General features: G+C 41.2%; 2 protein-coding genes across 2 annotated transcripts in view; one reads left to right on the top strand and one right to left on the bottom strand.

The window, feature by feature from the left end:
* Nucleotides 1-23,375, bottom strand: part of LOC124135145 (2-methoxy-6-polyprenyl-1,4-benzoquinol methylase, mitochondrial-like) — a 50,886-nt gene extending 27,511 nt beyond the window's left edge. Inside the window, exons 1-5 of the mRNA XM_046500360.2 lie at nucleotides 23,159-23,375; nucleotides 21,957-22,106; nucleotides 21,057-21,323; nucleotides 18,670-18,776; nucleotides 16,437-16,525 (exon numbers count right to left, since the gene is read on the bottom strand). Coding sequence (XP_046356316.1) covers nucleotides 16,437-16,525; nucleotides 18,670-18,776; nucleotides 21,057-21,323; nucleotides 21,957-22,106; nucleotides 23,159-23,363 — 818 coding nt within the window. The 5' untranslated portion in view covers nucleotides 23,364-23,375. The remainder of the gene's footprint in view (nucleotides 1-16,436; nucleotides 16,526-18,669; nucleotides 18,777-21,056; nucleotides 21,324-21,956; nucleotides 22,107-23,158) is intronic.
* Nucleotides 23,376-23,520: 145 nt separating this feature from the next.
* LOC124135144 (HEAT repeat-containing protein 6-like) overlaps nucleotides 23,521-27,763 on the top strand; it is a 39,746-nt gene continuing 35,503 nt past the window's right edge. Inside the window, exons 1-3 of the mRNA XM_048396264.1 lie at nucleotides 23,521-23,717; nucleotides 24,588-24,695; nucleotides 26,210-26,350. Of these exons, the coding sequence (XP_048252221.1) occupies nucleotides 23,547-23,717; nucleotides 24,588-24,695; nucleotides 26,210-26,350 (420 nt within the window). The 5' untranslated portion in view covers nucleotides 23,521-23,546. The remainder of the gene's footprint in view (nucleotides 23,718-24,587; nucleotides 24,696-26,209; nucleotides 26,351-27,763) is intronic.

Raw genomic sequence — 27,763 nt, 5'->3', positions numbered from 1 at the left:
ATAGCCAATCTTAACTTTACTTCCAGCCAAGGGGCAACTCAGGGCAATTTCATTTAACAGTACATTTGAAAATAAATGACTGCTTTATCCTTATATTAGCTCAAAACCAGTAGAACTTTATGTTCATATGTGCCAGATAGCAAGGGACAACTCTTAATAAACAGAACCTATGTCTAAAAATTAATGATTAAAATGTTGGTCTGGTTTTGACAGATTTCAAAGAATACCCCTAATACATTTCAGCAATTTTGAATATTGTCAGTCTGAAAGTACTGACATTACACTCAGTATAAGAAATGATAGTCAGTGAGTGAGTTGAGTTTAACTCTGCTTTTAACCATATTCCAGTTATATCACAACGTGCCTGCTTGATGTGGGAGGAATGCTCGAAGTGAGCATGTCTTTGGCATTTAAGCAATGTTAAGGCTGATATCAAATACTGTCACTCTACAGAAGACCCGTGAAGATCCAGGGTAGAATAGGTCTTCAGCAACCCATGCTTGCTGTAAAAGGTGACTATGCTTGTCATAAGAGGCGACTAACGGGATCGGGTGGTCAGGCTCGCTGACTTTGTTGATGCATGTCATCATATCCCATTTGACTCATGAAGATCCGGGGTAGAATAGGTCTTCAGCAACCCATGCTTGCTGTAAAAGGCGACTATGCTTGTCGTAAAAGGCGACTGATGGGATTGGGTGATCAGGCTGCTGACTTGGTTAATGCATGTCATTGTGTCCAAAATGCGTGGATTGATGCTCATAATGTCAATCACTGGAATGTCTGGTCCAGACTCGATTATTTACAGACCACTGTCATATACATATCCATATTTTTAATATATATCGTGATTTCCTGCTTAAAACGTTCAGAATAACACGATTTAACAAAAAATCTTTCGCCAACTTCTGAAATTTATCAAACACGAGCTTGGTATCACAGCTATAATTTGATTGGCTGCCTGAGGTCACGTGTTCAAAATTGACCAATCACGAAACTTGTAGTAGATTTCGGCAAGAAAGCGTCATTAGAAACAAATTTTAATCCAATGAAATCGCTTGTTATAACTACGGAAAAAAAAACAGGCGATGTTATGAAAGCGCGATTACGAAATGAATGACCGCCGTGTTGTGACAGCAACTACATGTGTGTGACAGTGTCGCCTCAAATTGGATTGCCCACTAATTAAGAATATAAGGATCAGATATCAGGATATAAGATCAAAGGATGTATAGTGTGAAAAGTTAACTAGTTGAACAATCGTATTTCCGGGACTTGCCGCGGATGTTTTCAAACAGATTATTAGAACTCCATTCAGCGATAAACGGTTGATTATGCAATGAGAAGCGTTATGTGCAAATGAACAACGAACAACAATACAATTATGTCTGTGTAAAACTCTCAGTAATAAAAGTGTACATAAATTTTGGGAGCCATGCGTTACCGCGCGTAGTAACCGAGGTAGCGCTTTATCGAAGAGCGCAATAGCGAGGGATCACTGTAGCTGGAATATTGCTGAGTGCGGCATTAAACAACAAACAAACAAACTCAACAGAACACGCAGTATTTCAGTTCCATCCTTCCTTGGTCTTTTTTGATACATAGACTCAGGGCCCTTTCACCACCATAGCTTCATTTCGGAAGTGACATCACCTTACCACTAACTTAGGAGAGAATTTCTCTTAAGCTGGCTCATGAGCTTGCAGTAAACCAGCAATCAAATGCCTATTTCTGAACATGTGAGTGAGTGAGTATGGTTTAACGCCACTTTTAGCAATATTCCAGCAATATCACGGCATGGGACACCAGAAATGGGCTTCACACATTGTACCCATGTCGGGAATCGAACACGGGTCTTCAGCGTGATGAGCGAATGCTTTAACCACTAGGCTACCCAACCGCCCTCTGAACATGTGTTTACCACTGATCTACATTCAAAATCCAAACCAATGAAGATCCGGATTAGAATTGTTCTTCAGCAGCCCATGCTTCTCATAAGGGGCGGCAAATGGGATCGGGTGGTGAGGCTCGCTGACAAGGTTAATGCTGGGAACCAATTCTAACTCAGAATCCTCCAAGGGTGATTATGGTACTGGAGATCATTCTGCTTGTTTATATCATAAAAAATCAGTGTTTTATTTTTTATTGCTATATTTTTTATTATATTTTTGCCATTGTGTTAATCAAAGAAAAAACCCAAAGCAAGCTATGAAGGTCCATGGTGTTTATCATATAGAATGTAATATACTGGATAACAGAAGATGAGTTCTATCATGGAGTGTCCAAATAATGCAGGCGGAAACCTGAGCACTGGTATGGTGCTGATAATCAAAGGCCAAAATCAGGGTAAATCTAGGACGCAAACCAGCGATCATAGGATCATGGTATACCCAAGGGAAGCAACTCCATACAAACAGATGTCGGACTCCACGACTTTTCTTGTCAAACATTCAGTAAGCAATGAGCAGCAGGTTGGAGAAGTTAGAAAAAAAGCCAAAAGTCAACAGTTTTCTGTTAAATGTTATCGAAATAGGATATGGTGTAAACACCGCTCATACTGTTTTGCAAAACACCATCTTGATATCTTCTCGTGAATGTGAAAAGGTGAATCCAAGAAGGAAAATATACACTTTCCTGAACCAACAAGAAAACATATAACCCTGAATATCCTCTTTTCATCACAATAGCAGTCTGTGTCTGTGCACATGGTTACATCATGACGTACATGAACATTTTAAAGAAAATGACATATATTAGCTATACATTAATCCAGATAACGTTTCGAGAGTTTTAAAAAAAACTGAGAGTTGCCCAATGAATACTGGGTGTGTGCGAGTTAGGGCACTCATTTCTAACCCAGTCCACTTTATTTCAATTTTTCATCGCCATCTTCATGATCAGTTTAAGAATTTTAAGAATTAAAAAAAAAACAACCTTTGGATGAGAATACATCAAGTTGGAATTTAAGGTGAGGTGAAATGGAGTTTTACGTCACGTTAATGATTGTTGCACTTATATAGCGACGTGCATGCACGTGTGTGTGAATATGCGTGTGTATATGGCTGCTTGTACTTACAAAGTCTAGTCTAATGCTGGTTTTATAGTGCTAGCCGACTGAGATACCATGTCACAGTTTAACATGAATACCCCACTCAGACACAGTATACTGACTCCGAGCCGACCAATCCTTGTTTTATCCCCTAATGCTGAGAGTCAGGCAGGGTAACAAGAAGTACCATCTTTTAATGTCTTTTGGTTTGACAATCTAGGTATCAACCCACAGACCTTCCATTCCCTGGGCAGACGCCTTTTTACCACAGACCATGGAGGCGGTCACTGATTTAAACTGATACAATGCAATTCATCTAGTTTTATTAAACAAAGTTACAGTTACTTTTTATTTTGTACTTATATTTTCTAGTTTCTACTAATTCACTAATTTGCTTTTTTTAATGCCTTAGTCATGAATAAAATAGATCAATATTTAGCCACACAATTATTGTCAGCTGTCCATTCCATCAGTGTGCAAAATAATAATCTGCCTGCCCGCTAGTCCATAGCTAGCAAAATTTGAGATGTGCTGAAGATTCTTAAATGTCCCCAAGCCCGAGTTAGTACTCCTGTTTCTATTGCAGATAAATATGATCATGAAACAACAAAAATCAAGTTTATATCTGTACAAATCGAGGTAATACACCCCTTCATCTTGTTAGCACGACGGTAATACTGTGAAGAAAAACGTGTTTTGATTTGTTGAAATCTTTAGTTTAACCAATCACAAGCTATGTTACTTAAACTCTGACTACCCATATCAAATATTGCGGGGATGGTGAATCTTTTCACTTCTATTTTGTCAATTAACTCTGACTGTAAATCTGTGGCACTTTCAGAATGATTCAACAGAGCAACTTGCATTTATTTTGGGGGAGGGAAAACCTGGCCCATACCTGAGGCGAAAAATGAGTGATGAAGAGAAACGGGCGAAAATGGGAGTATGAAAAAACAGGTTGGGAATGGAAATTTCTTCCAAAATAGTCAGTGCTGTATCCATGGCCAGTGGAATTTGAAACTGGTCAGTTACTTAGGCAAGCTAGTCTATATGGCCAGCAATATTTTGTGGCTATTTCACACACCGATCAAGCGTCTGAAGAACAACTACCGTAATCGTTGTAATAAGCGCCCAAGGCGCTCTCAAAATTAGAAATAGGGGGCTCTTATCAGAATATTATTTTGGTGAAAGATAAATTTCATGGTTTATGCTGACAGCCTGAAATGTTTATATAAGACAGATATATTTTTCCAAAAATTTAATTGCCAATACTTAAGGGTGCATATAACACATGAGTGCGTATTATACGTGAATAAACAAGTCTTGTGTACATTAATCAATCGGAAGGGGTCCTAATTGGGATTGTTCACTAGCCAATATATTAGCAAATATCGCTGTGGGCGCTTATTAGACCAGGGCGCTTATTATGTTGAATTCGGTATAATGTGGCCTTTCGACTCCAATACTGCACACCAGAGCTTGTTTCACACCACATGGTATCTACTGGACTCTCAGTCTCAGTATAATTACATGCCACTGGCTGGACAAACAAACAACCTGCCACATCAACAAACAATAACAGTCCTGAGTTCTCATGCCAACTCAGGGGTAGACACAGTCTGTTATGTCCAACTAGCCGGCAGCTCAGATAGGACTCATGGACTAGTACTATGCTCATGCCCATGAAGATCCGGGGTAGAATAGGTCTTCAGCAACCCTTGCTTGCCGTAAAAGGTGACTACGCTTGTCGTAAGAGGCGACTAACGGGATCGGGTGGTCAGGCTCGCTGACTTGGTTGATGCATGTCATCGATCTGAATTGCATGGATCGATGCTCATGATATTAATCACTGGATTGTCTGGTCCAGACTCGATTATTTACAGACCGCTGTCATATAGTTGGAATATTGCTAAGTGTGGCGTAAAACAACAACCCATTGAACCAACCAACTGTGCACACTATGTACAAAGACATGTAGGCCTCATGGTATTCCAGGGAAGTATATGTTCCCTGTGCCCATTCTTGTCAACTGTGCCAGGGGCTGTTGATAACTGAGGAATTTAGTCTATATTTACTATATGGATAAACTTCTCAGTTACAATAATGAACCAATTTTCAATTTTCTTTAACATATTCAACTTCTTATGTAGACAATCATTGATTTCAATTGAGCTTAACCGCCTATTAATTTACTACAACATCATCATCATTATTATTGAAGCATATCTGAGATATTTTACGTCATCTCATTCATCTTTCGAGAAACTTCATATGAAATTTCAAGTTGCTTTTGTGTCCAGTTTACAAAAACCATGACGACTGCCAGTGCTGGAATCAACATGAAGGTAAACAAGGGACCATACTTGTCGTAGCCCTTAAATTATATTTAAAGTTAAAGATTTTGGGGGTCCTTCAAATACCATAGGAGAAGACCTCAAGCTGGGACCTCGGGATCCCCCTCATATCCAACACTGATCACAATATGTTCTCACGGCATAGTGCGTACCACAGGCTGGGAGAAGGCTTGGTAGATACATAATTTACTAAGTCAACATGTGACAGCTAACATCCATCAGCCAGATTGTGGCTGACCTTTCCCCCTTGGTGCAGTGCAGAACAGACAGAAGACCAGGTCTGCAGCTTCTGTCATACACTGGCGTCAGCAATAAATATCACATCTCCCTCCCTCACATACACAACCCCCCCCCCCTACTCCTCACAGCCCCAGCCCTCACAGCCTCACCGCCAGACTACTCACAGCCCCATCCCTACAGCCCCAACCCTCACAGCCTCCTGTCTCACAGCCCCAACCCTCACAGCCTCCCGTCTCACAGCCCCAACCCTCACAGCCTCCCATCTCACAGCCCCAACCCTCACAGCCTCCCGTCACACAGCCCCATCCCTCACATCCTCACTACTCACAGATCCCCCATCCCTCACAGAGCCACCTCTCTCCGCCTCACTACTCACAGCCCCAACCCTCACAGAGCCACCTCTCCCCGCCTCACTACTCACAGCCTCCCGTCACACAGCCCCACCCCTCACAGCCTCCTGTCTCACAGCCCCAGCCCTCACAGCCTCCCGTCAAACAGCCCCAACCCTCACAGCCTCCTGTCTCACAGCCCCAACCCTCACAGCCTCCCATCACACAGCCCCACGCCTCACAGCCTCCTGTCTCACAGCCCCATCCCTCACATCCTCACTACTCACAGATCCCCCACCCCTCACAGAGCCACCTCTCTCCGCCTCACTACTCACAGCCCCAACCCTCACAGCCTCCTGTCTCACAGCCCCAACCCTCACAGCCTCCCGTCTCACAGCCCCATCCCTCACATCCTCACTTCTCATAGATCCCCCACCCCTCACAGAGCACCTCTCTCCGCCTCACTACTCACAGCCCCACCCCTCACAGCCTCCAGTCACACAGCCCCACCCCTCACAGAGCCACCTCTCCCCGCCTCACCACTCACAGCCTCCCGTCCGGGGCCCCACCCCTCACAGACTCCTGTCTCACAGCCCCATCCCTCACAGCCTCCCGTCAAACAGCCCCAACCCTCACAGCCTCCTGTCTCACAGCCCCAACCCTCACAGCCTCCCATCACACAGCCCCACGCCTCACAGCCTCCTGTCTCACAGCCCCATCCCTCACATCCTCACTACTCACAGATCTCCCACCCCTCACAGAGCCACCGCTCTCTGCCTCACTTCTCACAGCCCCACCGCTCACTGTTCACAGTCCCACCCCACCAGCCCGCACCACTCACAGCCCCACCCCTCACAACCCTACCCCTCACTGCTATGATGTATTCACAAGGGACCCATGCCCTCCCTCCACTGGTGGAATGGCTCCCAAGAGGCCACATCAATATCCTATGATTTTTGAGGATTTATCACATTAAGTGATAGGGGACCCCTGTTAAGTGTTTCCGGATGGTTATTGCTGCAGCTGGATACCGTAATCCTCTTAATGACATGAACCAATGATGGCATTCTAAAAAATGCACTCATTTACTGTAAAGCTGGAAACTTTTGCACCATGAAATTATTGCGAGCATCTAACACTTAGACCTCAACTGCATCTGGAAACTTTTACACCATGAAATTATTGCGAGCATCTAACACTTAGACCTCAACTGCATCTGGAAACTTTTGCGACACCCTGTTGACGAGATTACCAAAGATCAAAGCTACTTCTGCACATGTTATTTTTCATAAGTAGGAAGTGGCATGATGAAATGGTATCACACCGTCAGTCAGTGTTTTCCTAAACTGTAGATGCATGTATCGTTGTCAACAAGGAATGTTGGAGTAGAGTGTTATCTAACAGTACAGCCTGGCTGGCGTATGATCGGACTACTCACTGTTACATAAGCAACTTGACACGATGTGGTGGGTTAGTGAACATTCCTGATCAGACTGTTGACACTGTGTGACCATGTGTAATTATGGGAACAGGACGGGAGGAATTATTGATTTAATTAGGCAACTGGCAAGTAGACAATTTGTGGAAACAAATAGAAGACATACCTCCTTATGTTTTTTTGTTTCTTGTTGATCCACAAAAATAACTGCATCATGAAAATATCGCAACTGTTTTTCGCGGTACTTTCCTGCTGGAAAGACTTTCCAGCTTTACAGTGTTTAACACATACATCTCTTTTACTATAGAACTTTCTGTACAACCATTTGCCTGAGTGAGGATAACGTTTATGGATGCACAACTTCACAATCTTATCCTTACTTAGTACTCCAACTTCTAAATGCCTCTCAAAGAAGCTAACCATCTGCCTGACTGCAACCACATTATTGACACCCTCTTTGCTGAACTGACACACCTTAATTTACAGATACTTGTCTTACCTTACAAACATTTGCCTCACTCAAGAGACTCCTGCCTTAATGTACAGACACCTGTTTTAATGTACAGTCAATTGCCTTAATGTACAGACACCTGCCCTAATGTACAGACACCTGCCTTAATGTACAGACACCTGTTTTAATGTACAGTCAGTTGCCTTAATGTACAGACACCTGCCTTAATGTACAGACACCTGCCTTAATGTACAGTCAATTGCCTTAATGTACAGACACCTGCCTTAATGTACAGACATCTGCCCTAATGTACAGTCAATTGCCTTAATGTACAGACACCTTCCCTAGTGTACAGACACCTGCCCTAATGTACAGACTCCTGCCTTAATGTACAGACACCTGCCCTAATGTACAGTCAATTGCCTTAATGTACAGACACCTTCCCTAGTGTACAGACACCTGCCCTAATGTACAGACACCTGCCTTAATGTACAGACACCTGCCCTAATGTACAGTCAATTGCCTTAATGTACAGACACCTTCCCTAGTGTACAGACACCTGCCCTAATGTACAGACACCTGCCTTAATGTACAGACACCTGCCCTAATGTACAGTCAATTGCCTTAATGTACAGACACCTTCCCTAGTGTACAGACACCTGCCTTAATGTACAGACACCTGCCTTACCATACAGTAAATTGCCTTAATGTACAGACACCTGCCTTAATGTACAGACACCTGCCCTAATGTACAGACACCTGCCCTAATGTACAGTTAATTGCCTTAATGCACAGACACCTTCCCTAGTGTACAGACACCTGCCCTAGTGTACAGACTCCTGCCCTAATGAACATACTCCTGCCTTAATGTACAGTAAAATGCCTTAATGTACAGTCAATTGCCTTAATGTGCAGTCAGTTGGCTTAATGTACAGACACCTGCCTTCATGAACAGTCAATTGCCTTAATGTACAGACACCTGCCTTGACACCTGTTTAACTGAAAGGACACCTGTCTGACAGCACATAGACCTGCCTTTCTATACAGGCACCAGTGTTCCTTCTATGTTTTAGTGGCAGTAAGTATGTCAGTAGGAATGAATTAATGGGATGTTAACCTGTGACTGTACTGTGCTGGCTGAGCTTTGACAAGACCAGTCCAGGAACTGGGTGAGCAGCACACCAAAACAGTGAGAATTGGGTGAACAGCACACCCCAACAGCTGGAACTGTGTGATCAGCACACCACAACAGCAGGAGCTGTGTGAGCAGCACACCCAAAGAGTAGGAACTGTGTGAGCAGCACACAACAGCTGGAACTGTGTGAGCAGCACACCACATCAGCAGGAATTGTGTGAGCAGCACACCACAACAGCAGGAACTGTGTGAGCAGCACACAACAGCTGGAACTGTGTGAGCAGCACACAACAGCTGGAACTGTGTGAGCAGCACACCACAACAGCAGGAGCTGTGTGAGCAGCACACAACAGCTGGAACTGTGTGACCAGCACACAACAGCTGGAACTGTGTGAGCAGCACACAACAGCTGGAACTGTGTGAGCAGCACACAACAGCTGGAACTGTATGAGCAGCAAACCACAACAGCAGGAGCTGTGTGAGCAGCACACAACAGCTGGAACTTTGTGAGCAGCACACAACAGCTGGAACTGTGTGAGCAGCACACCACAACAGCAGGAGCTGTGTGAGCAGCACACCCAAAGAGTAGGAACTGTGTGAGCAGCACACAACAGCTGGAACTGTGTGAGCAGCATACAACAGCAGGAACTGTGTGAGCAGCACACAACAGCTGGAACTGTGTGAGCAGCACACCACATCAGCAGGAATTGTGTGAGCAGCACACCACAACAGCAGGAACTGGGTGAACAGCACGCCCCAAGAGTAGGAATTGTGTTAACAGCACACAACAGCAGGAACTGTGTGCAGCAAACCCCAACAGGAGGAACTGTGTGAGCAGCACACCTCAAAAGCAGGAAGTGGGTGAGCAGCACAGCACAACAGCAGGAGCTGTGTGAGCAGCACAGCACAACAACAGGAACTGTGTGAGCAGCACACAACAGCAGGAGCTGTGTGAACAGCACACACCAGCAGGAACTGTGTGAACAGCACACACCAACAGGAACTGTGTGAACAGCACAACAGCAGGAACTGTGTGACCAGCACACAACAGCAGGAACTGTGTGACCAGCACACAACAGCAGGAGCTGTGTGACCAGCACACAACAGCAGGAACTGTGTGACCAGCACACAACAGCAGGAACTGTGTGACCAGCACACCACAACAGGAACTGTGTGACCAGCACACCACAACAGGAACTGTGTGAGCAGCACACAACAGCTGGAACTGTGTGAGCAGCACACAACAGCTAGAACTGTGTGAGCAGCACACAACAGCTGGAACTGTATGAGCAGCACACAACAGCTGGAACTGTGTGAGCAGCACACCACAACAGCAGGAGCTGTGTGAGCAGCACACAACAGCTGGAACTGTGTGAACAGCACACAACAGCAGGAACTGGGTGAACAGCATGCCCCAAGAGTAGGAATTGTGTTAACAGCACACAACAGCAGGAACTGTGTGCAGCACACCACAACAGCAGGAGCTGTGTGAGCAGCAATCCCAGCAGCACATGTTTTAGTGGCAGTAAGTATGTCAGTAGGAATGAATTAATGGGATATTAACGTGTGACTGTACTGTGCTGGCTGAGCTTTGACAAGACCAGTCCAGGAACAGGGTCAGCAGCACACCAAAACAGCGAGAATTGGGTGAACAGCACACCCCAACAGCTGGAACTGTGTGAGCAGCACACCACAACAGCTGGAACTGTGTGAGCAGCGCACCACAACAGCAGGAACTGTGTGAGCAGCACACCCCAAGAGTAGGAACTGTGTGAGCAGCACACAACAGCTGGAACTGTGTGAGCAGCACACCACAACAGCAGGAACTGTGTGAGCAGCACACCCCAAGAGTAGGAACTGTGTGAGCAGCATACAACAGCTGGAACTGTGTGAGCAGCACACCACAACAGCAGGAGCTGTGTGAGCAGCACACCCCAAGAGTAGGAACTGTGTGAGCAGCACAAAACAGCTGGAACTGTGTGAGCAGCATACAACAGCAGGAACTGTGTGAGCAGCACACAACAGCTGGAACTGTGTGAGCAGCACACCACATCAGCAGGAATTGTGTGAGCAGCACACCACAACAGCAGGAACTGGGTGAACAGCACACAACAGCAGGAACTGGGTGAACAGCACGCCCCAAGAGTAGGAATTGTGTTAACAGCACACAACAGCAGGAACTGTGTGCAGCAAACCCCAACAGGAGGAACTGTGTGAGCAGCACACCTCAAAAGCAGGAAGTGGGTGAGCAGCACAGCACAACAGCAGGAGCTGTGTGAGCAGCACAGCACAACAACAGGAACTGTGTGAGCAGCACACAACAGCAGGAGCTGTGTAAACAGCACACACCAGCAGGAACTGTGTGAACAGCACACACCAACAGGAACTGTGTGAACAGCACACAACAGCAGGAACTGTGTGACCAGCACACAACAGCAGGAACTGTGTGACCAGCACACCACAACAGGAACTGTGTGGACAGCACACCACAACAGGAACTGTGTGGACAGCACACCACAACAGGAACTGTGTGACCAGCACACTACAGCAGGAACTGTGTGGACAGCACACACCAGCAGGAACTCTTTGACCAGCACACCACAACAGAGGAACTACGGTATCATGGTTGTGTCATATGGTGAACCTGAACTCCCTTCACATTGAGTAAAATACATAGTTGAATATTTCAATAGGATTATGAGTAGAAAGTTGATGATTGATGTTTTGCAGTGCCCATGTCATCACACTCAGGACATGGGGGAATAGGGGAACTTGTCAGTATGTACAGATTCATGAGAATTGATAGTATGTGACACAATCAGCTTGTAAATATTTAAGGAGAGCCAACCCCTGAAAACATATCACGATAGACCAAATTTTGATAATGGCTCCATTTTATTTCATATTGGTGTTTCTCGTTTCAGGACAATGCTGACTGTTCATTGAACTCCTACTCAACAAATTATTTATTTTGTTTCAGGTACTTGAGTGGATTTACAAGAAAAAACAATTTTCAGTTAGAGATTGTGAATGTGTAAACTGATCATGTGTTAAATTGAAATACATCATCGTATAATGAGATATTCGTGTATCACTAAATCTAAAATGTCGATATTATATTGATACAAATTTTAAAGTATCAATACTCAATTATTAATTCACTGCCACAGACACATTTACAACTGTTAACATTACCATGGCAAAGGTGGACAATGAGATAGCAGAAAATTCAATTTGAACGTTTAATGGATCGGCCTAGTTCATATTTAGAATAAAACTGATTAATTTCAGCTCTACACAGGTCATTGTTATCTATACACACACAATAATTCATTTCACTATCAAAACATTGGGATACTTTTGAATTTATATACTAGTATTGATACTAGGGCTGTTACGATTCACTCGCGTATTCTGTGAATCGAACCGTAACTATTCATGAATTGAATTCGTTCTTCATTGCCTCTAGAATCGAATATTTATGAATATGCTATCATGTAGATTTACATACCCTGTACCTAAAAATATCCATAACAACATATCATATGCATAGATTTCTTTCAGTGACAACACTCTAATAATATTTAATTTGACGGTATTGTTGTCACTGGTCATTGCTGCATTTGAGCAGATACTAGTACCTTGATAAGTGCAGTATATAAATGTATAATTTTTTAATAATTAACAAACCATGTCAAATAATTTATGTTATTGTTTCACTGAATATAATAAATAATACATAAACTGCTGACTTGCTGTAATTGTGAAATAATATTTGTATTCGTTACCCTATTTTTGTGATATGAATCGTAAACGCCTCACAGTGTATTCGTTGCAGCCCTAATTGATACTGAAATTTCCAATGAATGACAACCCGAGTTTGAGGTATGTACATGCTCGGACTGAAGCCGGAAAGATTTAAATTCAACACTCAGGGGATTAATTTTCATTCAGTCATCAACCCTTTCATTGCTGATGGTGAAGACAAGTGGTCAGCTCCAGATGATGATGGGCCAAAGTGATAGCAGAGTTATTATCGGCTCGCTCTGGGCCTGCTGTTCGGCCAGCAGATGTGGGCTACACATTGGGACCAGCTGATGTGTAACTCAGATCTAGAAGCATCAAGTGCTAAATGGGGCCTATTCTGCAAAGCTTGAGCTATGATTTCCTGGGGAGACCTACTAAAAAACACTTGGTCCCACTGAAAAATACGACATGCTGGAAATCACAAATTTTAAAGTTTTAAAGATTGGTATGAAAATTATTAGACATATTCAAATGGGTGTAAACTAGCCTGCTTATGTCTTATACTTGCAAATTTATACTTCGGGCACGATTAAGTACACCTGTATGGACAATTGTGTGGAAAAGGCTGATTTTCCAACTTCAAGAGAAAATCCAACTTTCACCAAGTCTTTCATTCAACTGAACTTTTTCCAGGTTTGCACTGTTTTCATCTACAAAATGCTTGAGTGAAAGACTTGATCACGTTCACATACAAGAAAAAGGCTTCCTGAAAACCACTAAAACTAGGCTTTTCAACATGTAAGCTTCACCAAAACATACAAATGAACACAAGTGACAACTTTCATGACAATGTCTAAATATTTTACTCATTTCTTTACTTATGCAGGTCCTAAAACATAATTTTGCAAATTAATTTTCAAACCTTTACAGTTTGCGACTTTAGCCAATAATCTATGTTTGTTTGTTGTTTAACGCCACACAATATTCCAGCTATATGACAGCAGTCTGGACCAGAAAATGATGTAATTGACATTATGAGCATCGATCTACGCAGTTGGGATAAGATGACATGCATCCATCAAGTCAGCGAGCCTGACCCTCTGATCCCGTTAGTCACATCTTATGGCAAGCATGGGTTGCTGAAGACCAATTCTACCCTGGAGTACAATACTGTCCGCCTAAAGTACTCACGGAAATGAAAAAACACTGTTTTTTCGATCTCAGATTTTAAATAAATGCAGTTAATATACAAAATATATAAATATTCAAACAACTCAATCAGTACTAATTGGGCCTTGGCACAAATACAGCGTATCACAGGTTTTTATGTCTTTTTACACGTAAAAGTGTGTAAAAATATGAACAAAACAGACTATTGTGAAACTGAGCATAACCAGGTGTTAGTAGATCAAGGTGAATGTCCATGACCTATGACATCTTGACGACAGGTGAAAACAGGTGCTTGAAACCCACGTGCATGTGAATTGTCAGTGGTTAGTGATTTGTGAGTGGCATTGTGGGATAGTGAATCATCGTCAAAATATCAGAACGTAAAAGTAACATATTCCCTTCTCAAACAACAACTTACATGTCATTATTATTATGTACATAAACATAGCTGTTATTTTTATTATTGTTTTGATAACTTTTTTCCAGGCTAATTTGCATAATGCCTATAGCTTGTTTCTGCCATGTCAATTTGGACTTAGTTTTATTTTTGAATGTTGAAAGTGCCTACAAATTACCTCCTGTAAAGTACATTTTGTATTGAGCACTGAGATAAAACTAGCAAATCCAGACAAGTACTTTTCCAGTTGTTTTGTTATTTCGTATTTACATCTATGTAATGCTTTGTGTCGATTATTAAATCAAGCAAAACAGTTTTTTTTCATTTCCATGAGTACTTTAGTAAGCTCCGCTAATAAAACTCCATATGATAACAAAAAAAATGTACACAAAATGATGCTGAGAGTTCGGGCAAGTACACTCAAAAGTTTTTGGCACAGACTGCCTTTATTTGCATACATCTGACCATGGTCATTACCATGTAATGATGAAATTGTTCCAATTATGATGCATTATGGCAAAATTGTGTGACAGCATGAACATACCATAAATTTTCAAATAGTGTAAATTTGGATAAAATGTGTTGTTTTTATTTTAAGGTACATGAGAAGTTGTGTTTGGACGTCAGTGTATTTTGAATGTGGGAGTGTTTTAATGTCCTATTTGACCACAGTGAGCAGTATCGAGCTTAATCATACCTCCATGTCAGAATGATGAGATCTGATTGGTCCACATGATCTTGATCAAATACTATGTTTCCCACCTTGGAGGGGAATAGATTTCTCAGCAGGGGAATAAAACCGTTATACCACTACACAAGCAAGACAGACTGCACATGGATTTTGGGGAGGCAGAACAAATCCCTTATATCCTGCTTCCAAGCAATAAAGCGCACACTTTTTCCGAGTCAATGAAAGTCATGTGACATAGCACAAGCTAACCTCAGCTCAATCGAACAGCTGTTTTCTATCAATTTTGAATTTGCTTTCATTCATTTACAATGTCATATTAATACATGTTGGTGAGATAAATTGGTGAGGGTTTTTATGCACCCCTCGTTAGGTTTTATACCACTGGCCTCCAACTCGAGGTAGAAAACCTAACGTGGGACGCATAAAACCCCATGTACCCCGAGTGACCCTGCTACAAATTATATTGTCATAATGGCAGCCTGCAAATAAGAGCTTGGACCACGCCAACGGAGGTTATCAATCCATACAAGCCCCAAGGATCACTTCGATCAGATCGAAGATTTACCCCGTTTGTGTGTTCCACAATATAAACTCAAAGGCTATGGATACAGGTCTTTAAGCACAACTGGGCTACATCTGTGGACTAATCTTCCTATTCATACCAATTGTGTGGATCGATGCTCATGGTGTCAATCACTGGATTGTCTGGTCCAGACTTTATTATTTACTCGATTATTTACAGTGAGTGAGTATGGTTTTACACCACTTCAACATTTTTCCAGCAATATCAGGGTGGGGGACACTGGAAAAAGGGCTTCACACATTGTACCAATGTGGGGAATCGAACCGGGGTCTTAGGTGTGACAAGCCAATGCTTTAACCACTAGGCTACCCCACCACCCACGATTATTTACAGATCTCTCTCATATGGCGGGAATATTGCTGAGTGACGCATTCAACAACAAACAAACAACAAACATAATTCCTGAAACACTCACAAAAGTGTTTGATACGAGACGTAACTGACACAATAAGGAAATCTAACTTCAGAATACATTTTTTTAAATACTGACGGCTACTCCACTAGTTGTTCTAAATACAACAAATCAACAAACTTTCACAATTAAATGAGACTGAAATAACTTTAATAAAATAACTTGGATCTATTGGATCTATTTCCAGATCGCTTTCGCAATGAACAACTGACAATCCAGTGATTGACAATCAGATCGTTTGGACTGGGCGCCGCCATTTTGTTTGAAGCAAATACAATTGTAGTGATATGAGAGGTGGAATCTGATTGGTCAATAGGAGGGACATAACTTGTAATAGCCACCGGTGGTGCTACAATAGAGCCAAAGGTGGAAACTAGACTTTTATAGTCAGTTAACTCCCCTGCCTCAGGAAGATGGGTAACAGAAGAGATAATCCTACTTACGATCGGAGAAGTGCATTATTGACTTGACTAAACTCCAGGCACATAAATCTGCCTCCAGGCTTCAGAACCCTGTATGCCTCCGACAGAACCTGCAACACATCATGAGAACATGGACCAAGTTGTCACATACACGCCTGACTATTATTCCACAGCCAGGAATATTTTGGTGCTCCATTGCCCCTTCACCTCACAAAACATGTTTGAGGCTGGTTCGGTAAATTTTATTATTTACAAAGGCATGCTTTACAATACTGTCCTGTGTCTGCACATTGCAGGTAGCACAGCTCTAAATTGAAAGCACAGTTAGTTTATCTTTTAATTGAACACAGCCATAGTTTAGATCAAACAAGAAATATTTCATGAGTTCATGATTAAGTGAGTGAGACAGTATTTCAGTAATATCACGGCATGTCAACTTGATCTGGGACAAAAACATGAATGCTTCTTAGGGTTTTACCTTGAGTCACAAAAGTGGAGGTCAGGGGACCCCCAATAATTACTTTTAAGGTTGAGTGAGTGAGTTTGTTGGGTTTAACGCAGCTTTTAACACTATTCCAGGTATATCGCGGCGTGTCAGCTTAATGTGAAAGGAAAGCCCAAAGTGATGCAAGTCTCAGACGTTCACCACTTCGGTGAAACCCACGAGCATGGGTATGGTGCTGACAAACCTAGAAACATAATCAGGGCGAACCGGGATTCAAACCCACAATCTTAGGTTTCTGGCGTGCCCAAGGGATGCAACTCTGCACAGCGAATCACGGTGCCTTAGATGACTGGGCCCCTAATTTTAAGGGTTCTTACAGGCAACATAAGGGTCCTGTAAAGTAATGAAATGGTGTAGTGTGATGTGTTTTGATAATTACTGGAATGAATCATTGATCATAGAGACAGTGGTCATGATTGGTGGATAAGATGTTGGACACCCATAACTGCCCTTCATGTGCTGTATTTTTCTGTGTTCAATCTCAACATTTGTGAGTCATGCAATACCCTGAAAATATGCTCATAAAATCGGATTGGAACCTCTTGAGCATATTCAGATGTTACCATTAGTGACAACAAGCATGTCAAGTTTCAGCATCATTGGTCCAGTGGTTTCTGAGATGCTGCCGAGATGAAGCAGGCCATAACACAACCTCACTTGACTTGTGCAAAAACTTGTGTCATACCATAAATACCCATTGATCAGTTAACACACATAGGAGGTATTGAGTCAGTAGGCATAAAGCAGCAGGTCCAAACTCAATTTAATAATGTGACCCTATGTCCAAATAACTCCTGCTTGCTGTCATTGATTTCTTTCATTGAAATACGTCACGATGATGGTAGGGTGGTGCTTTTGGTAATAATATTTCATTCCTGGGGTGTCCATACACAGAGGGTGTTTGATGGCAAAATTGCATAATTTGAACATGACCTTGATTCCTGAGCTCACATACATCACAGACACCCTTAACACCAGAACGTGTTTTCACTCAAAAACGTATGTCTCCCCTACTTCCGTTCTTTTATGTATTAGTTCAAATTGTTACTGAAAATGTGTTTGTAAATCAGAAAAGAAAAAATAGCAAATATAGACTGGAAAGGCAATGGTCTCATGCAGATAAATATTTATTAGCTGTAGAGCTTAGATGGGAAACAAATGCTACTTGTTTGAGACACTGAGTCATTTGAGTCAAAACTGTTTTAATGGACACAATTTAAAAAAAAAAAAAATCAAAATTGAAAAATATTTAAAGGCAAAAATTGAGCATGTATAGTTTCATATCTCTCATTAGTATGAGAGATATGGCTCGAAAACAAAGCCTTGAGTTTGTTTTAGTTGAAGATGAAATTGTATCCATGGAAAAATTAAAAAAATATATTTTTGAAAATTTGTAATAAAGCAAACGGCACCAGTTGAGCTGTTGAGCAATGTATATTACAAATTTTGTTGAAAAACAGCCAATGGTGATGCCAACGCCAATGCTAAGGGGAACCCAGCCAAAAACAATACGTCTCCCTCCTATAGTTTCCAATCTTAGCCAGTGTTACCTGGTTGTTTTCAAGAAACAACTTAAAACTCAACTGTTCAAGACCTTCTTTCATCAAATGCATGATTCAGTGTTTTGTTGGCTGATGCAGACGACTAGCATCATTCGTCAGTGTGTGTTGGGCAATATAAATGATATTATTAGTAGTAGTATTAGCAGCAGCAGCATTAGCAGTAGCAGTAGCTGTAAGTAGTACATACCTTGTCAATGTGGGTACAGTTCCTGATGCCAAAAGCTATTGTGTAAACATCGTATGTGTTGTCTTCCAGTGGTAGACTTTCTGCATTTCCTTGTAACCAACTTATTCCTGAAAGGTAAGACAACACTGATTTTGATATTTTGGTTACAGATCTGACTATAATCAGAAAAAAATCTACATAATAGTATCATTTTACCTTTATTTTCATGCACATGCACTCTTTGATGGATAAGAAAATGAAAGGATACAACTACAGATCAGCGTACACATTAGGGCTGGGACGAGTCCAAATGTACTACCCGGGTACCCACATCCCTATTACCCGACCCTACCCGGATACCCGCTGTTGGTGTCAAGAGATAGGTACAAAATGTCCGATTGGTAATAGTTTGACAGTAGCCCTGGCAGAATGTTTTTAGATACACATATAAAACGATGTGGTCATGCATACACTGAAGTTGACTGAAGTTTTAGCTTTGTTCAAACATATTGAAGTCAGCAGGAACGTTTTCATAGTCATGAAGAAATGAGAACATTAAAGACTTAAAATTGTTGTGTAACCATGTAGTTATATACAGAAATGATTTTTTTTTATTCAGATATTTTTATTTATATTCAGTAGACATATATATAACATTGGTAATATAGAGAATTTTTGTCATGAAACAATATATCAGGTGACTAACCACAGGTCCGGGTAGTCCTGTGGGGTACCTGGGTCCTACTCAGTACCCACCCGACCCGGGTAACCAAGTTACCCGTCCCAGCCTTAGAACATAGAGAGAATTTAATTGTATCAGAAACAAAACATGATAGCAATACTAAGCACATATCCTCCTAAAATACAAATTAGTCATTACTTTATATTATTGTTAAGTAACTAAACTGATTAAACATATTTTCTCCGATGTCCAGTGATAATCGTTTCGAGACTTCCTATCTCATCAATAGATATCACAAATCAATCTATAAGTTGTGTATTAAAACAAAAAAATTGTGAAAGATCATAACACAACCAGTTGCAACAAGTCTTAAAGGGGCACTAATCTCTGGCTTCTTCTCGGCTGTCTGACACTATCAATATACTATCCTCAGTAAGGATAAGAATTTATGGATGAACAACTTCTTTATTACTGTTAATTGTAATAAAGAAGTTGTTCATCCATAAATTCTTATCCTTACCTAGTACTCCAACTTCTAAATGCCTATCAAAGAAGTTATTCTATCCTTATACTATCAATAAAAGTGACAAATGTGCTTATGAATGGCGCAGCACAGGTCGCGAAAGAGTCTCAATTTCTGCTATATCATCCGGGTACTCAAGGGGAAAAAACAATAACAAAGGCAACAACCAGTCCCGGGGAATTGCTTTAGATCAGTGCCCCTTTAAGACCTGGACTGAAACTGCTGTTTCAACTATCTCAACTTCCTCACAGCCTAACTAGATATCCTAGCAAAATGTAAATAAAAAATATTCATCCCTCACCTTTACTCACCAGCTACTTAGCAACATTACAATTCCCCAACTTACTGACATTATTCACATTTATATCACTTCCAGTAACTAGAGTCATCTCCCTTAGACTGTAAATACATGCCACTAAAAATTCACCTACAATTTAACTGGAAATATTCACATTTAAACAACTGTCTCCAAAGTGAATTTTTTAATGTTCAGATCAATCCCTGAAGTCATGGTATTTGGTGGTTTTCCATGTTTCTCTCTACAATTTCAGTGAGTGAGTGAGTATTGTTTTACGCTGCTTTTAGCTATATTACAGCTATTTCATGGCGGGGGACATGAGAAACGGGCTCCACACATTGTAGGCATGTGGGGAATTGAACCTGGGCCTTCAGCGAACACTTTAACCACAAGGCTATCCCTAAGATTCCACAATATGGTCGAAATATTGCATGTGAAATTTTAAATCTGAACTCACTGACTTACTCACTGACTCTAGAGTAGAGCGACCATCTGTTACAACTGAGGCCCATGCAGTGTGGGTGATGTAGACGTCTTTCTTTCTTGCTCTCTGTATATGTTATCAGCATGTTTCAGAGCGGACAACAAAATCAGAAAAAAACACAGCTGTTGTATCTTTGTCCTTGGGTACCATATTGTTGTCTGCATTTTAACCTAAAGATAACCAGGGTGTTGGGGTAGCCTAGTGGTTAAAGTGTTCGCTTAACATGCCAAAGACCCAGCTTCAGGTTCAGGTTTTGTGTCATTGTACCCTAATGGTGTGGAATGCTGTTCATAATATCAATCACTGGTTTGCCTGGTCCAGATTTGATTATTTACAGGCTGACATTATATAGCTGGAACATGGATCAGCGTCAAATGAAACAAACAAACAAACAAACAAACAAACAAACAAACAAACAAACCTGATGTAAATCCCAGTTTTTCAAGTTTTGTCTTCCCGACATCCAGCATTGCCTGGTTGATGTCACACACAGTTACCACTGAGCTGGGTTGAGAAGATTCTGTTTCCTCGTCTGAAGATGAACTGTCGGAGCTGTCCTCATCGGCTGGGTCCATGTATATATTAGCTTTTATTTCTCTGGGTATTTGGACTTTGAAATCTTGCCTGGCTGCATATTCCGTTGATCGTTGTGACTGGATGTAGCGTAGAAATCGCAAGGCAATGTCACCTGGGTGTAAAAATTGGGAAACATATTAATAAATGCACACGCAAAAAATATTCTTACATTATTATAGTTAGTTTCAAATGCCTGGAATTTCCAGGGAATAAGGGATCCCCAGAAACTACATGTTGGTCAATAGAAACTGATATTGGGTTAACTAGGACTGTTTTTTGGGAAAAAATTTGTATTGCAATATATTGTGATCGAGGTCTCCTTATTGCAAAACGTAAGGCAATATGAGTCAGGACAATGTATTTTATAGGTGTTTATTGAAACAATATTTATGTCAAAATGGCACATCCTTGAATTGACACTCAAGCACAAAAATTAAGTTATGCACAAATGCCAATTTTGGCCGAGTCCACTGTACTTGGATTCAGACAATGTTTAGAAGCGTCACCTTGAGTGGATCTTTGCTGTTGCTTATTCCAAGTAAATTGAAAAAATCTATTCTAATGACTCTATGCTAAATCAATGAGCCTGTTCTTTATATAAAAATAACACGACCAACCTGTTACCCTTGCCACATCAATGAGCCTGTTCCTGCAACTTATATCAGGTATCATGACCAACCCATTCCCACCTGCTACATCAATGGGTGTGTTCCTGCAACTAAATATATCAAGAAACGTGACCAACCTGTTCCCCCTGCTACATCAATGAGAGTGGTCCCTGGTGTTGGCGCCATGCATTCCATAAAGTGATCTTTCCACAGCCTGTGCACTCCAGCACTCATAGTGTCGTTCATCAGGTCATAGCGAGAGGCCACATTTTCGAACACTTCATACACTGGAACAGAACAGGCTGAAGTCACTTCACAAATCACAACATGTGTACATAATAGTCTAGTAAATGTTTTTGTTTGTTTGTTGTGTAACGCCACACTCAGCTATATTCCAGCTATATGACGGTGGTCTGTAAATAATCGAGTCTGGACCAGACAATCCAGTAATTGATATCATCAGCATCGATCAATGCACATTGATGACATGCATCAACCAAGTCAGCAAGCCTGACCACCCAATCCTGTTAGTTGCCTCTTACGCCTTTAACAGCAAGAATGGGTTGCTGAAGACCTATTCTACCTCGGATCTTCACTGGTCTCTAGTCAATGTAAGATTTGACACTTCATAACTAACACATAAAACATGTAGAAATAAAAGTATTAAAATTTAGACACAGGAAATGATTACAGGAGTCTTAAAACAATTATTGTGTGCTTCAGGATTATGGGCGATGAAATGAACAAAACAAAATTCCACAATATTCCAGCTATATGACAGCGGTCTGTAATAATATCTGTAGACAATCCTGTGATTCACATCAGGAGTATCGAGCCATGCAATTGGGATACAATGACATACATCAACCAAGTCAGCGAGCCTGACCACCCGATCATGTTAGTCGCCTCTTACGACAAGCATAGTCGGCTTTTACGGCAATCATGGGCTGCTGAAGACCTGTTCTATCCCGGATACAGTCAAAGAATATAGAACATGAACTAGGCCCTTCAGTCTTCAACTGCCGTGGGGATTTTGGTTTAAAATATGTAAGGGATGGTCAGGAGACATGGTTCACTGCATGTCATCATACCCTGAGAATGTGCATGGATCGTTGCTCACAATATCCATCGAGAGGCCACTGTCGTAGAGTTGTAATATTGCTTAGTTCCTCGTTGGACAACAATAACAATATCGAAAGGACAAAAAAATAATTTGTACAAAAGTTACCTCGCAAATTTACAGCCCCTGGTAATCTTCATTTATTCTTATCAAGTGCATGTTTCGGGGAGGGGTGGGGGTTGACGGGGGATGATATATTTGTCAATGTCATGTGTTTACCTTTGCCCTCTTTCTCTTCTTCAGGGATGTATTCAAACCCAAAATGAGTTTCCCTTTTTCCATCATCATCACCATTCTTTGTTGTTGTCAAACATCTGATAAACGCCCCTGAGAGCTTTTGGAGGCTACATCGACGCCGAAATACGTCTGCTAGGCAACGTGAAGCACGCACGGTCATGGGCGCAGCCATATTGGGAGTACTCATAAAACATTAATATGTATTTCTTTTAGACTTAGTAAACAATGATATTGTCAAAATTGATTACATCATTAATAATTAAACATGTCTTAGAAATTTAAGACAGTCATAAAATGGTGAAAAAGTAGTGTGTTTTCCAAAAAGGTATTTAAGATGGTTTTCATTCAATGAAGTATCCCTCAAGGAAACATGGCGGTTGATGGCGAATTCCTGCGAAGTGAACGAGAGACATTTCGCAATTGTTGTTTTAAACTGAGTACATTTGTGTATAAAGACGACGACAGCACTCGGACAAATTTAAATTTATTATTGGATGAGCTTACAGCTGCCGAAAACTCACAGAGGAGTGTATCAGAAGAAGTAATTCTTAAACATGTCAAACTTGGTTCTGCTACTGTCAATCTGCCTCAGTATCGGCTTAACGATATGACTGTCGTAACTCGCAGTATATTATATAGACTTACGCCAGTTGTTAGCCTTCTTAGCAAAGCTATAGAGTACAGAAATAAGTATAGTATAGAAGTATAGAAATAAGCGTTCGCGATAAAAAGCCAACCTGTCAGTCAATATCATGAATTAGCTCTAATAAGCATTCAATTCTATTTCATGTATGATATCTATGAAATGTATGAAACTGTCCCTAAACAGAGTACAACTTCTACCTTTGGCAGTGTATCTCTCAATTTTCTAGGCTTTGTTCAAACAACAGAGTATGTCTACCTATTGTTATAACGAACAGTCCAGGAAGGGGATTACAGGGGAGTAAGACAGCCAAACCTGGTTAGAAGTCACAATGATTATTTGAATGGTTATGAAATGGATGTCACTAATTGTAATAACAACTTCTTAATTGAAATATAGAAATTTTGAGGATACCTCATTGCACAGTTGACATGGTCAAGGCAGTGCTGCATTACCCATTTGGCAATCACAATGTTGAAGGCCTATAGCCAAACTTCAGTCTTCAATCATAATGGGAATTCCTCGTTAGAATAGGTCCCCAGCAACCTATCCTGGTCGTTAAATGCAACCAAATGGATCCGGTGGTCAGGCTAGGTGAATTGGGTGATGTAATATCATTGTACCTTGGTGGCGTGGATCATTGCTCACAGTATCAATTGCTGATTACCTATGCTATGCTTAACATGATGAATCCCCATGTTTAACACTACAATTAAGACAATCAGCCTTTGATTTTCATTCTTTATTTTGAAAACTTTATCGTTTCAGGATGGCAATGAGTTGCTTCTGAAACTATCATCCTTGGTTCCATTCCACCAGGAAAGACTTATTGCCAAAGTTTGCCAGACCATAACCAACTTCAAACTCAGACACCAGGTGAGCTACTGTAAATGGCAAACAATGAGAGAAGAATTATTTCAATCTATATTTACATAAGAGTAGACAATCTGCCATTGTTGATCAACTTATCATACTTTTATTACAGACCCATGAAGAGCCTGGTTAGAATTGATCTTCAGCAACCCATGCTTATCGTAAGAGGTGACTAATGGGATTAGGTGGTCAGACTCCCTGAGATGGTTGATGCATGTCATCGTATCATAAATGCGAAGATTGATGCATCATGATGTCAATCCATGGATTGCCTATAGAGAGTTAACTATTTACAGACAGCTGGCATATGGTATTAACATATAGCTGGAGTGCGGCATTAAATATCGAACAAACAAAGCTGATATTATATGTGTACTTGTAGGAGATGGGATAAGTATCAACTCACCAGTCACTTTTCATCTGACTTTCTTATGGTTTGATGCTGCTTTTAGCAATATTCCAGCAATATCACAGCAAGGTATACCCAAAATTGGATTCACACATTGTACCTATGTGGTGAATCAAATAGATCTTGGGCATGACAAGCGGATACTTTAACCACTAGGCTACCCCCACGCCTCTTACATTGTTTGGATAAATAGGTCTGCAGTATCATAAGAGATAGGTAACACTTCTTTCAAAAGTATTCGAGTTATATACAGGGTGTTAGTTTAATGGTTGAGGAAAGCCTGAAGTGATGCGAGTCTCCACTTTGGTATAACACATGAGCTCGGGTATGGTGTTGACAAACCTAGCAACATAATCAGGGCGAACTTGGATTGGAACACACAATCACAGGTTTCTGGTGTGTATAAGTGTTTACAGCACCGGTTTAGTGAGCGATGTCTGGATGTCTCAGTTAGTGAGCGATGTCTGGATGTCTCGGTTACAGAGCTCCAGATAAGCTGCGTATCTGCGTGAAATATGCATCAGAAATGCAGAAATACGCAGTAAAATATAATCCAAGCGTATCAAATACGCAACGAACATTACAGATACGCTACAAAAATAAAATTTGTGCGTATCATCAAAATATTGTGAAGCAACCCTGCGTATTCGACTAGCAAATCAGCAACTTATTTGGAAATTATAAACGGGCATTCCGTCAACCTTGCCAAACTCCACGATGACAGTTACATCATGATCATTTGCCATCACACTTTCGTGTGGAAGTATCGTGGTATTTTTGAGTCCTATAAAGATCTCTAACCCACACGACACCAGTTTGCAGGGACTAGATGAATAGTGTTTTTAAATATTTAACTTAAATACCCACATGTGTAAAAACTAGTGGGTAACAGAAATTTGAATACGCAGATAGAATTACTGATACCCAATGATTTTAAAATGCATGGGTAAAATACCCACAACACCAAAAGCTTATCTGGAGCTCTGGGTTAGGGAGCGATGTCTGGATGTCTCAGTTAGTGAGCGATGTCTGGATGTCTCGGTTAGTGAGCGATGTCTGGATGTCTCAGTTAGTGAGTGATGTGTGGATGTTGTATCTGTGTTGACAGCACTCGGTTAGTGAGCGATGTCTGGATGCCCTGCTCGACTTCTGTATCAAGGCCCTGAAGTGCTGCCAGCCTTGGTCTCACCCCGACATCCTCCAGGCACTCAGCGCCTCCCTCCATGACAACTGTAACAGGGTCGGAAAGGTTAGCTGTTACATGTAGCAGGGAAGCCGTAGTCAGGTCCACGATGGCCTGCGTGGGCCGACAGCCTTCCCATTCACACTTGGTCAGATCAGTTATTTTTTACTCAGGCCTGAATATAGCAGCCCAAGTTCAAATCCCTGGAATCTGAAACCTGTTATAGAAGTCCATTACAACTTTTAGATTGAAGAAAATCAATCATTGACACCCTGTTCTAGATAAACATCTCGACTCTCACATGAACATATTTCAAAAGTTGTTAAATCATTGTGATAAAATATAATAAACAGGAGCCCAGAGACTCTCTTCCTTTTCACTGCAGTAATCTACACTTGCCAAATATTATAGACTTGCATGGGCTGTATTTGATATATTTGTTTCAGGGTCTGTCTGACAGACTAACTCTGATCATTTTGCTTATTTCTTGCCTGAATAGAAAAGTTGTTTATCTGTAACATGCAAGCTACAATTTTGATAAATTTAATGATTCAAACAGCCATGCTTTATTGCATCAGTAAACTATTGTGTCCCTTCTCAATTTGTATGACTTTAGAACCCAATATTTTGTGTCCGGTACGTCCCACTCAGCTGCTTCTTTACCATGTTGCAGTAGCCATTGATCATGGTGGCAGGCATGTCCAAAGATTACATACTAAAATGAAACACGGCTGTTAACTATTTCCTGTTGCCATGACGATTTCAAGATTGTCTCAGGCATGAGAGTAGCAGGGCTAAATTTAGCACCAAGTGCATGTAAAAAAAAATCAAATTTGTGTATGACTAACCCTTACTGGACCACACATCGATTTTTGAACATAAACATGATAAAACCTCTGAGATTTATTTACCATACTATATCACTAATCCTTATGTTATGTATAATTTCTCATGCTTTCTTGGGCTTATTCGGCAAGGATGGAAATTGGACTTTGATAGTCAGTTAACTCCCTTGCCATGGGAAGATATAGATAACCACAAGATCAATGAATAAATAAAAAATCAAATTGAACAACGTAGGATTTAGGTTAAATCATAAAAGGGAAAACAATAGGTCCAAGTTGATCGTAGATGGCGTCCAATCACCCTCGTCTCGCGCTTATACAGGTGAAGCCAGCCTTCTAGAAACTATTGCTTCATGAAGCATCTCAATCACTCAGGTCAATCCCTCAAGTGAATCTCCTACCATAAACATCCACAACTAAGGGAGGTAACTTTAAATTGCTAGCTGTTAAGGTCACAACCCAAACTTGATATTTTACGAGCGCCACAATCAGTTTACTGCCTCCCCGACTCATCAGAATTAAAATTACAATGTATTAACGAGTAGCAAACCTCCTTGGCATTTACTGTGTTGAGTCATGAGTCTATTGTAATGTAATTAATAAGCATGCTGTTTCCTGTAACCAAGGTAACTTA

Source organism: Haliotis rufescens, unplaced genomic scaffold (genome assembly GCF_023055435.1).
Source record: "Haliotis rufescens isolate VD_foot unplaced genomic scaffold, xgHalRufe1.0.p SCAF_15, whole genome shotgun sequence".
NCBI lineage: Eukaryota > Metazoa > Mollusca > Gastropoda > Lepetellida > Haliotidae > Haliotis > Haliotis rufescens.
Note: the sequence above shows the minus strand (reverse complement) of the source record. Positions and strands in the feature narration are given on the sequence as shown.